The following is a 12,774-nucleotide window of genomic DNA, read 5'->3' as shown; positions in this document are numbered from 1 at the left end:
ACCCCGCAGCACCAGAAAATTACAGCTGTGGGGTTATGGGTTGCAGAAGACTTCAGATTAAAACTAGAACAGCCAGCAGCAGCACAAGGGGACACTTAACATTAGGAGCCCTTTCACAATGGCTGTCGTGGTAAAGCGTCGCTAGTTTTAGCAGGCACTTTACCATAGTTTTAGCGGCGCTTTTCGGTCGCTAGCGGGACACTTCTAACCCCCACTAGTGGCCGAAGAAAGGGTTAATAGCGCCCGAAAAGCGACGCTGCCAAATCGCTTTGCAGCCATTTTTGCAGCGCTGCCCATTCATTTCAATGGGCAGGGGTGGTGGAGGGGAGCGGTGTATACACTGCCCCAAAGATGCTGCTTACAGGACTTTTCCTAACATCCTGTAAGTGCACCGTCCCAGTGTGAAAGCACTCAGGCTTTCACACTGGGGCTGCAGGGGGTGTGTTTTTCAGGCGTTTTACATAAGCTATTTTTCGGCCAAAAGCATCTTAAAAGAAAAAAAATGGACTGATTGGGTCCATCTGTCAGTTTTTCAGGACCCTCCTCCTATGGAGCAAAGGGTCTGTTGACACCCGGCGACATCCGATCCTATCTGCTAAAAACAAGATGTTCCCAATCTGTCTGGTGGATTGGATCGGATGACAGTTGGGTGTCTACGGACAGGCCGTCTGTTAACATCTGACCACCCATAAAGGATAGTGGGCCGTGTCTGCTCTGCATAAGCAGAGATGACGCAGATTAGCCATCTTGCCTGCTCAGCGGAGATCAGCGGACAGATCCCTCATGGTGGACTCCAATGGAGCCTGCTTCGTGTCTTAGGGGCCTAAATGTAAGTACTGTCCCTTTTTTTTTTTTTTTTTTTTTTTTTTTTTTGTGCTGATTTTATTTGATTTTTTACCTAAACTTTTGAGGCCCATACACACGATTAGACTTTTTGACAACAATGGTCCGTCGGACGTGTTTGATCGGACAATCCGACCTTGTGTATGCTCCATCGGATAATTGTTTTCGCTTTTTCATCGGACAAATGTTCGGTGTGAATGCTCTCAAACTTTTCGGCAACAAATGTTCGATGGAGGCTAATCCAATCGTGTGTACACAAGTACAAACACGCATGCTTGGAACCAATGCTAAAGATCAGACAACAATAGCAGAAGTTGCCCAAAGGGTGGCGGTAAAGAGCTGAAAAACCATGTGATTTGGTGAAAGTTGTCTAAAAATGTCCTGCCGTGTGTATGCAGAACAAGTTCACGGCCAACGCTCATTCGGACCAAAATCCATGGAAAACTCAGATGGAAGTCCGATCGTGTGTATGAGGCTTTAATGGAAAGATCAAGATTTGCATTAAAATTCAGTTGTTTATATATCTCTCTCTGTATATTGAATTAGTATGCAGTTTTCATTAAATGCAATCCCTATTTTTTTATGATTTTTTCCCTTGTGTCATTTAGTTTTTATCACCTAGGTTTTTCTTTGCAGGTTTACGGTACATTTAAAATGGAAAATATATATAATTTTAATATATATATATATATATATATATATATATATATATATATATATATATATATATATATATATATATATATATAAAATATATAATTTTTTTAAAGGTCTAATTTAGACAAACCAATAAAAAAAACACATTTTGGAGACCCAAACTCTCTTTAACCGATTAACGACCGCCGCATGTATATGTACATGTACATGTATATGTACATGTATATGTACGTCCACAAAATGGCACATACAGGCATATGGGCGTACATGTACGTCCCTGCCTTTCCCGGGGTCGGGGGTCCGATCGGGACCCCCCGCGGTACATGCGGCGGTCGGAAACCCGCGGGGAGCGATCTGGGACGAGGGCGTGGCTATTCGTTTCTAGCCGCCCCCTCGCGATCGCTCCCCAGAGCTGAAGAACGGGGAGAGCCGTATGTAAACACTGCTTCCCCGTGCTTCACTGTGGCGGCTGCATCGATCGAGTCATCCCTTTTATAGGGAGACTCGATCGATGACATCAGACGTACAGCCACACCCCCCTACAGTTGTAAACACACACTAGGTGAACCCTAACTCCTTCAGCGCCCCCTGTGGTTAACTCCCAAACTGCAACTGTCATTTTCACAATAAACAATGCAATTGAAAGGCATTTTTTGCTGTGAAAATGACAATGGTCCCAAAAATGTGTCAAAATTGTCCGAAGTGTCCGCCATAATGTCGCAGTCACGAAAAAAATCGCTGATCGCCGCCATTAGTAGTGAAAAAAAATAATAATAAAACTATCCCCTATTTTGTAAACGCTATAAATTTTGTGCAAACCAATCGATAAACGCTTATTGCGATTTTTTTTATTCCAAAAATGGGTAGAAAAAAAATTATATATGTTTTTGGGGGATATTTATTATAGCAAAAAGTAAAAAATATAGAATTTTTTTTTTTAAATTGTTGCTCTATTTTTGTTTATAGTGCAAAAAATAAAAACCGCCTGGGCATTTATCTGCCTAAAGGTCCGGGGCTTAAGTGGTTAAATGAGAAAAAAATTGATATTCAGTGTACTTTGAGGGCCCACTCGCACGTGTCTGTTCCTTTATGTTGTGTCGTGCGTTAAGGTTCATTGCGTAACGCAGCCCAATAATTTTGAATGGCTTGCCAAAGTACAGAAGAAAATCGGCATATTTTCCATGCAGTACACAGGCTGCCTGAAATGCACAGTATTGTCTTAAAGCCATCACTACGACCCACCCCTTTATATGCTGATACTGTCATGCTAAGTGATGGAGTATAGGTTGCAGAATTGGCTGTTCTTTTGGTGCTCACTAAGAATAATCAAAACAATCCTGCCTCTCTCTCCAAACTAGCCTGAGTTATTGAGTGAAGTGTAAGAATACCTGTACATTCCTACGGTATATCAAACTGGAAGTGACACCACAATACATACTACAAAGCTGTTCAGATATGCCAAAAGTTTTCTGGGTGCAATGCAATGTAGAGATGCTAAACCCTTGATACCTCCATTGATCCAGTGCTGTGCCTTCTGCAGCCCTACTCTCCTCTACCTCTTCTCACAGGCCACACTGAGAGCAGCAGGAGCCATAGGTTCCTGCTGCTGTCAGTCAAATTTTGTGCGGAAGGAGCAGGGGGCGGGGGCCAAGCCATGCTGTGTGTGTCTATGATCGCACACAGCCCGGCTTGGGATATCGCCCGCACGGGTGCCCCCCTCAGCACACGAGTTTCTGAGGGCACACTCGGAGAAGGAGGAGGAGCAGAGAGCAACGGCAGAGGACTACAGAAGTGGAGGTATGGGACCTCTCAATGCAATACCATGGGACAGAACTGGTTAGTTTGCATTTTAATGAGAAAACAAATTGGGTTTAGATAAGTTATCACTTTAAGGCAGTGTTTCTCAATTCCAGTCCACAGGCCCCCCCAACAGGTCAGGTTTTCAGGATTTCCATTATTTTGCACAGGTGATTTGATCAGTTTCACTGCCTTAGTAATTACCACAGCCTTTTCATCTGAGGGAAATCCTGAAAACCTGACCTGTTGGGGGGGGGCCTGAGGACTGGAATTGAGAAACGCTGCTTTAAGGTATTGTGTGGACGTATGGAAGCTGCACTTGAGGCCCCCTTTATTTACGACATTGACTTCCGCTAAACTAAGCTGTTGTATATACCTATCCTGTGGAAGCACATCTTTGACAAAACAACTACTCGCATTACTTCACCAATCTATAGCTTTCTCCCTAGGGCACAGTGCAGCAAAATATAATGAGACCCACTGATCTGCAGTAATATGCAACAACATTTTCCATTTTTATTACTGGCGATTGATCGCCTGCCTGCCTTATATGTGAAAGCTGTTTGCCTAAATAGGTGAAGATTATATGGACTGGAAGAAAATCCCCCCCCCCTTTTTTTTTTTCCCATGACTTCAAATTAAGTATTCTGGATTTGCGTCCCAATCTATACTAGACCATTAACAAATGAAATCCGTTGTCATGTGCAGCACTTTTATTTTCCTAGACCATATTCTTCTTTTTTTTTTTTTTTTTTTTTTAGCCCATATAAATAGCAATGCTTCTATTGAGAAAAATTGTCATAGGCTACCCAATATAGTTAATTTTCAGCATACAGTTAAGTGTGGGATGTTGACAGATGAAATGTCTGGATAAGGCTCCGTTGATTTAATTATTTTCTCCTTTACTTTACAGACCTTTAAGTGAGGAAGAAATATGTGATTTAAAGGAACGTCACTACGACTCTATTACTAAGAGACAGAAATCCGATGATGTCCGGTTACAGCGTGAGGTAATGGAATATTTGCTTGTGGCATTTATCTTCTGATCTCCCGGGTTTGGGTTACTACAAGGCTTTAGTTTTCCAATGTGAAAGGGTCCATGTATCTAGCACTATTTTGAACATGCTGTCTGATACATAATCATTTTATCGTATTTTGTTTTGGCAGCTGTTCTGAATATGCTTGTGTTTAGTTTGCTTTTCCAGAGACCTGAATCTCAATTTCTGTCGTACAAAAAATTATTTTCACCTCCATACCCCATTCCACTAACTGCTGTTTGAAAATCAGCGACAGTCCTAGTTTTTCCTAGTCAGATTTTTCCTTAGATCATTTTAGTGTGGAAGAGGATAACGACGGACTGTGCTGCAGAGTCTGGGCTTTCAAGCAGCAAAACGGGTGTGGAGGTGATTGTTTACTAATTAAATTTTACTCCATGAAGCCTCCATTCACACTGGTGCAACCTGTCATGCAATTTGACAGTTCCAAAACGCATGACAAGTCACACCCTATTGCCAGCAATGGAAACCTTAATATAGCCGCAATTTATGAAAAGTTTCTGCACTACTTTTTACCAATTTCATTGCGACTTGCATTGATCTCAGTTAAACAAAGTCACAAACCACAATGAAATCTGCAGTGCAAATCACACTGATGTGCGGCTTTGAAATCGCGCTGAAGTAGCACGATTTTCAAAGCCGCGCCTGTGTCGGATCAGGGCTAAATGGTGCTTCATAGAGGAGTTCTTAAACTGTTTGTGCCATTCTTTGTCACCTGTAAATCTATAGTGAACAAGATCTAGCCTAAAATCTTTGTAAACTAACAATATTGAAGTGCAGATACCTTGCGGTTCCTACAAATACCCATCTTGGTAATTAAGTTGATCCCTGAGTAGTCCCTTGGATCCTAAGTTCATCCTAAGTGTCTTTTGAAGCTTCAACTTAAAGTAGATTGTTTTGAGGTAGGTTTAACCCTTTTACTGCCACCAACGTATGTATTAACACTTTGGGGAGTGTGTGTAAATCTGACAAGCCGGTTCTCGGCTCTCAGATGGAAGCGATCCAGCAGCTTTGCAGCCACCGGATTGCTTCCAGACACCCTGGTACCTGCTGGTTTGCCCCCTACCCCGGTAAGTGCCAGTCTGCACTCCATTAGATTTATTGGAGGGCAGATGAGACCTTGGCAGTCTTTTAGACTTGCACTTGGCTTCAGTCAAAAGTGGACAGGCTTTGAGGCCACATGTCTACACCAATGTATTCCACAGGGACATAATCGTTTTGAAGATTAACACAGGTACTTGCAGACCAGTCTTTTTTTTTTTTTTTTTTCTGTCACATGATTTTAATTTTTTTTTTTTTGTTAATGCCCATTAGATGTGGTTTTCATACAAAATCAGACAAAAGATAATACCAATAAAATATATTTTATAGTCCTCAATGTGTGTGTTGGTAGAAAAGAAATCTAATGATGTGTTAAATACGTTTTGCCCTAACCTTATCTTGCCTCTCAAGTGCATAGTTGCATGTATAGAGTTGCTAATGGTCCTATTTCTGTTTTTGAAGGGAGGGCATAGTAGTTTCATGTCATTAGTGTGGAGAACAATTTGTTCTTCTTTTTCTCTTAGTGCACTAAACACATGAAAAGAAGAATATGATTGTTTATGCCTTCAAGCAGATTTCTGCATTTGGTATGATACTTTAATGAAATGCATGGTGCATAATACCCTTTTCTGGTAACCACTAATGTTATGGTGTTTGTTTTAACACTTCATAGTCTTATTCTAATTAAGAATAAAATGTAAATTTTAATAAAAAATATCTCTACAGGAGCTCCCTCTACAATGTAAATGTAATGACTACAAATAAATATTTTCATATTCAGGGATGCCAACTTCGTAGAGATACTGGGTTACTCCTCTGCTTGTGTATAAAGAAGAGGAGCTTTCTTCATTAAAAGTGCCTGCTCCTCTTTTCTGCTGTTCAGGGCTGTCAGATAATTGTTTCCAAAACCGGGTCAATTTGGTTATTATAGTATTCATCTCATTGCTGTTGCTATACTACAGAGTTATTCCTGCAGGTACTAATGTACCTCGATTTCAGAAAAATTAAAAACTCATACAGAGATATAAATTGGGCCTGATAGCTGAGTGTCTCCATCCACTCCCCCCAATGTACATACAGGGGGTAAAATAAGTATTCAACACGTTACCATTTTTCTATGTAAATATATTTCTAAAGGTGCTATGGACATTTAAACTTTCACCACATATCGGTAACGGCCTATGCATCCCATGCATACAAAGACGCCAAAACAAATTAAATGAAGTTCTGTTATAATAAAAAGGAATGACGCAGGGAAAAGGGTATTGAACACGCTAACTGAAATATATTTAATAATTCGTACAAAATCCTTTGTTGGTAATGACAGCTTCAAGACCCTCCTGTATGGAGAAACTAGTCGCATGCATTGCTCAGATGTGATTTTTGGCCCATTCTTTCACACAAATAGTCTTCAAATCTTGAAGGTTTCGTTTGCCTCTTCTATGAACTCTGATCTTTAGTTCTTTCCATAGATTTTTTTATATTGGATTAAAGTCAGGTGACTGAGCCATTATAGCAACTTTTATTTTTTTTCTTTGAAATCTATAAAGAGTACCCTTGGCTTTGTGTTTGGGATCTATATTTTGCTCAAATGTCCACCCTTGTTTTAATCTTCATCATCCTGGTAGATGGCAGCAGATTTTTATCAAGAATGTCTTGTACATTTTTTTCCATTCATCCTTTTTTTTTTTTCAATGTTATCAAGTCTGCTAGTACCATATGCTGAAATACAGCCCCACACCATGATGTTCCCACCTCCAAACTTCACTGTTGGTATGCTTTTTCTTCAGTAATGGTCTTGCGTGGTGAGCGTTCATACAGGCCATGGCGGTTGAATGCCTTACTTATTATTTTCCTTGAAAGAATTGTACCTGCTAATTCCAAGTCTTTCTGAAGCTCTCCGCAAGTGATCCTTGGCTATTGGACAAGTCCTCTGATTATATTTTTCACTGCACTGTCGGAAATCTTGCACCTGGTCGTGGCCGGTTTATGGTGAAATTATGTTTCTTCCACTTCTGGATTATGGCCCCAACAGTGCTCCCTTGGAACATTCAGAAGTTTAGAAATCCTTCTGCAACCAATGCCATCAGTATGTTTTGTAACAATAAGGTTGCAAAGGTCTTGCTTTTACCCATTATAAGATGTTTCTTGTGTGACACCTTTGGTAATGAGACACCGTTTTATAGGCCAACAGTTAAGACCGAACCAGCTGATAATTTACACTGACAAGGGGCAGGATTGCTTTCTAATTACTGATAGATTTCAGCTGGTGTCTTGACTTTCCATGCCTTTTTGCACCTCCCTTTATTCATGTGTTCAATACTTTTTCACTGTATCTTTCAATTTTATTACACATAACTTTAATTTCTGAACTTATTTGTTTTGGTTTCTTTGTATTTATAGATTGCATGGGCTGTTATCGACATGTGGTGAAAATTTCATGTCGATGGTAGCTTTTTAGAAATATATTTACCTAGAAAGATGGTGACATGTTCAATACTTATTTTACCCACTGTATATAAAGGTGGCCAAACATTATACACTTTGATTGTTCAATCTGTTAAATTTCCTTTAGATTCATCAAACTATGAAATAGTAGGACCCCCCTATCTATCCATTCACTCTGTGTCCAATCAGGCAGGTCCTTGCACTACATCAGGAGTGTCCAACCCGCGGTCCCAGAGAGCTTAGCGTGTGGCCTGGGCTCGTCTGGAGGAATGCTGGGGATGCTGTGCAAGCATAGCAGCTGTGGCAGCTTACTCTGACAACCCAGACAAATGCACACATGGAGGGACACTGGGGATGCCATGAAAACCTAGTTGGTGGGTGCCGGATGTGTGTAATGAGGTTAGCTGCTAAACTGCTTCCTGTGTCTTTCTGGTTCTCATGTTCCAAATCTGCATACTAGGAAGTCATAAAACTGATGTATACAGTGGGGAAAATAATTAATTGATCGCCTTCAGATTTTGTTTGCACACTTACAGAAAGATTAAGGGCCGTGAATTTTTATCATAGGTGTATTTTAAGAGAGAGCGAGAATATCAGCCAAAAGCCCTGAAAAAAACATGTGATACAAATATTATAAGTTGAGTTGCAGACCGGTGAGTAAAATCAGAATTTGATCCCCTACCAACCAACAATAATTTTGACTCCCACAGACTGGCTACAGTATGTGCTCATGCAGGACACGGATTAGTCCTGTCAATCAATTGCCCTCAGTCTGGAGCTCCATGCAAGATTTTGTCTCATGGGGTAAGGCTATTCATAAGAAAAGTGAGCGCTCAGCCCAGAACTGCACAGGAGAAGCTTGTAAATGATCTCAAGGCAGTTGGGACCACAGTCACCAAACAAAACTGAATACACCAACATGGATTGAAAACCTGCAGAGCCCACATGGTCCCCCTCCTCAAGAAGGAATGTGTACGGGCCTGTATGAAGTTTTGCCAATGGACATCTAGATGATTCAGAAAAGAATTGGAAGAAAGTTCTGTGGTCAGATGAGACCAAAATTGAGCGCTTTGGTATTAACCCAAGTCGCCGTGTTTGGAGGAAGAAAAATGCTGACTATGGCTCTATGGTGACTAAGAAAACCATCCCTACAGTCAAGCACAGAGTTGGAAATGCTTTGGGTCTGTTTCTCTACTAAAGGTACAGGCCAGCTTTGCTGCATTGAGGGACCAATGGACGGGGCCATGTATTGTAAAATCTTGGATGAGAACCTTCTTCCCTCAGCCAAAACACTGAAGATGGGTTGTGGATGGGTCCTCCAGCATGAAAATGACCCAAAACAACAAAGGAATGGCTAGGGAAGAAGCACATTAAGGTTATGGAGTGGCCTAGCCAGACTCCCTTAATCCTATAGAAAATGTATAGAGGGAGCAGAAACTTCGAGTTGCCAAGCGACAGCCAAGAAACCTTAAGGATTTAGAGAAGATCTGTAAAGAAGAGTGGACCAAAATTCCTCCTGAGTTGTGCGCTAACCTGGTAACCAACTACAGGAAATGTCTTACCTCTGTGTTTGCTAACAAGGGTTTCTCCACCAAGTTCTAAGGGCTCTGTCACACGGACGCCGGTTCAGGTCCGCCTGCCAGTTTTTTATGAAGATTTGAATGGGCGCTCCGTGCTCCTCTATGGAGCCGCGGATGTCAGCGCTGACATCCGACCCGATCCGCCAAAGTGTGACGGAGGAAAAACCTACTTTTCCATCCGTCTATCGGATCGGGTGAACACGGACAGACGGTCTGTGTTCATCCGATCCCCCCCCCATAGATGAGTGTGTGAAAGGGGCATTAGTCCTGTTTTGCTTGGGGAACAAATACTTATTTTAGTCACTGAACTGCAACTCAATTTATAACACTTGTATCGTGTGTTTTTTTCTGGGTTTTGTTTGTTTTTTAAATACACCTATGATAACGACTATAGACCCTTCATTTCTTAAGTATGCAAACTGCAGGGGATCAAATAATTTCCCCACTGTATTAAATGTATATAGGGGAGCAACATTTTGGAGGAAAAAAAAAAAGTTGAACTTAGCCTTTAACCCCTGTGCATTAAAAATACAGCCCCTACCGCATGGATAAAGAAAAGAAAACACATAGGACTTGTGTGGCTTCTCCGCATATTATAACTGAGAACATCTTTTAATATAAAAAATAAATGTATGCTTTTGGTAATGAAATTGGGACTTTCTTGGCTTTGTTTATATATGCAATTTTTTTTTTCTTTTTTTTGGTTATCAGAAATGCAGTATATTGCATTAAATGGAAAGGAGTTAGATGTTATATTAAGCCATTTAAAAGCAATAATTGAAATGCAACAATTTAACTTGATTTAACTACCAAACTTTTAGAACTACTGATCAGTGGTAATGGAACAGCAAGGAAAGAGCAATGTAAACAGGTGCCGAAATGGAGCAGTGGCCCACAGCTTTGCTTTATGTAAAAAAAAAAAAAAAAAAAAAAAGACTATAGGGAATACCAATATTACTACTTACACAGACCATTCGTACCGTTTTACAGATGTTCTCTAATGGTTTACCATATGGTACATGGTTACAGACTTCAGATAAGTTTGAAAAAAGTTTGCTATCCATTGAGTTTAATCTTTAACGATTTCTGAAGCTTTTGTTCAGAGGATGTAAATTTGCATAGTTTCCACAAGGTAGTAATTAATTTTAAAGGGAAAAAAAAACTCAATGTTCGATGCACCTCTTTTTTTTTTTTTTGCCATTTGGTTAGATTTAGGAAAGAAAATGTTAGTGTTTTACTACAGATGTAAACCATTTCTACCAAGAAGCTGCTTGTTTACATGCCCACACCTCAAGTTTTGGTGCCTCCTATATTTCCATTTTAATTTTTAACTTCTGTAATACCAAGAGAAACTGAATAAAATGTGTGACAAGTCTAATGTGCTCACTGGTTTTGTGCCTTAGTTTCAGCATCAGTTGCTTAAACCTGTTTGTTACTCTAATTGCATATACAGTTTCCCTAGATTACTGGTGTTATCTGCATCATTTAGGGTATAGCCAATAGTGCCCTAGCCTCAGCTTGGCTAACTATTATATAGTTTTAGAAGTAGTCTCTACTAGTTTTTGTCTTCATTCACTATGCATGTATTCATTTACTGTGATATCGTAAGTATTTTTTTATTACATTTTTTTTAAATCATTTACTTGCATGTTTTTGTTTTTATTTTTATTTTTATTTTATTATTATATGCTTTTGTTCTAAAAGTGATAGCAGGTAGACAGGTTCTTATTTTGTTAACCCTTATTGTTTTGTTCATGTGCAGTTAGCGTTACAAGAGGAGAAGTTAAAACTAGAAGAGGAGGCTTTATACAATGCAAAGCGTGAAGCTGCCAGGGCAGCCAAGCAGAAAAAGATATTGGAGGTGAGGGGAAGTGGAGCCCCGTTATTATAGACAATCTTTATATATGTGCCATTTGTTCTTTTTATTTCATTTTTTACTTGTTCATTTATTCATTGTTAAAAAATAAAAATGCAGTGCCTCACCCTGTAAGTGATATGACCTGTAGGAATAAAGCGGAGTGAAGCTGATGTACAGTATATGTGTATCCATAACAAAGGTGTGAGGGTATCATGGGACTCGCCACTATATTTCATCAAGTACTCTTCAGTCATCCTAAATTAAATTTCAGTAGATAATTTCAAAGTAGTGCACACTCGTGATATTACAAGTGCCCTAAGATGACACCGGATTGTGAAGTCTCTTATGGCTGCTCTCTCTATAGATCTTTTACGTTTTTGGCCTGGTTTAGAGTGACAGCATGCAATATACTGCAAATGACTAAACCTGTGACACTGAAATCTTTAGATGAAGTGTTTAGTTTTAGAGGAACACCATTAGATATGCATTTGTTAATGTTAATGCACCTATAACATAAGATAAAATTTGGGGCGATGCCCTAATTTCTTATAGGTTGTGATTTATTGAAGATATTCTGTTTTTCATCTGCATGTGAATATGGATTGATGTCCTAAATCCCTGTTATTGATGTAGACATCACTATATTACTAGATAAAATGAATTTGCATGGGTAATTTGAGTGTTTCATATGCCTTTTTTAAAGATAGTACGAGTTATTGCTTAAATACAGCAGCATTTACAAGCTTCAACATATATACGAGTCTACAAATGGTCTTCATCGTTTAAGTAGAACTTTGGCCAGCATATGGACATTCAAGTATATACACTATGGGCCAGATTCTCAAAGGAGATATGACGGCTTGTGTGCCCTCCTGTGTGCTCTTGTACACAGGCCCTGTCATTAGTGCATAATAAAACCGGGTATGTCCAACTTATTAGGGTTGATTTATTAAAGGCAAATAGTCTTTGCAAGGGAAATTGCATCATGCAAAGGACTTTTCCCTGGATCTTATTGAATGAGGTGAAGCTCTGCTGACTTGCATCATCCATTCACGTGAAAGCAATTATATGCATTATATCCTTTAAAGAGGAACAACAGTCTGCTCACATAATTTGTAATAAAAACATCTTTGCCCTTCTGAAGCTTCCCTCCAACCACTTTGCATATTTTATATATACTGTGCTTGCCAAATATGCTGCAGGAATCTCCCTCCACCAAGTCCGTCTGCAGCCATTTTAAATGCGGGCAGCTGAATCTGTTGCCTGTTCCCTTCCTTCAGCTCTGCAACTCTCATTGGCCAGCTTATAACCACCCCCCCCCCTTCCCTCCTGGCAAACTCTCACAAGAGTGATAAGAGCTGTGCATGATGTCATAAGCCTAGGCTTTTTTCCAGACAAACAGGAAGTGGGCTGTATAAGGTATTTATTGGCAGAAAAAAAATGTTTTAGTATCCAAAGTTAAAACAACAAGGGCAGAAGATTTAATTGATGGAAA

The 12,774-nt window shown here is 39.9% G+C and overlaps 1 protein-coding gene across 2 annotated transcripts in view; it reads left to right on the top strand.

Moving 5' to 3' along the window:
• The window catches only part of AP1AR (adaptor related protein complex 1 associated regulatory protein), a 64,405-nt gene that overhangs the window by 36,026 nt on the left and 15,605 nt on the right, over positions 1–12,774 (top strand). The window contains exons 5-6 of one of the 2 annotated variants that reach the window (XM_040329108.1): positions 4,211–4,307; positions 11,184–11,282. In XM_040329108.1, the coding sequence (XP_040185042.1) occupies positions 4,211–4,307; positions 11,184–11,282 (196 nt within the window). The remainder of the gene's footprint in view (positions 1–4,210; positions 4,308–11,183; positions 11,283–12,774) is intronic. The other variant, XM_040329116.1, reaches the window with a different exon arrangement.

The sequence above is a fragment of the Rana temporaria genome, chromosome 1, assembly GCF_905171775.1.
Source record: "Rana temporaria chromosome 1, aRanTem1.1, whole genome shotgun sequence".
Lineage (NCBI taxonomy): Eukaryota > Metazoa > Chordata > Amphibia > Anura > Ranidae > Rana > Rana temporaria.
This window is presented reverse-complemented; position numbering and strand designations above follow the sequence as displayed.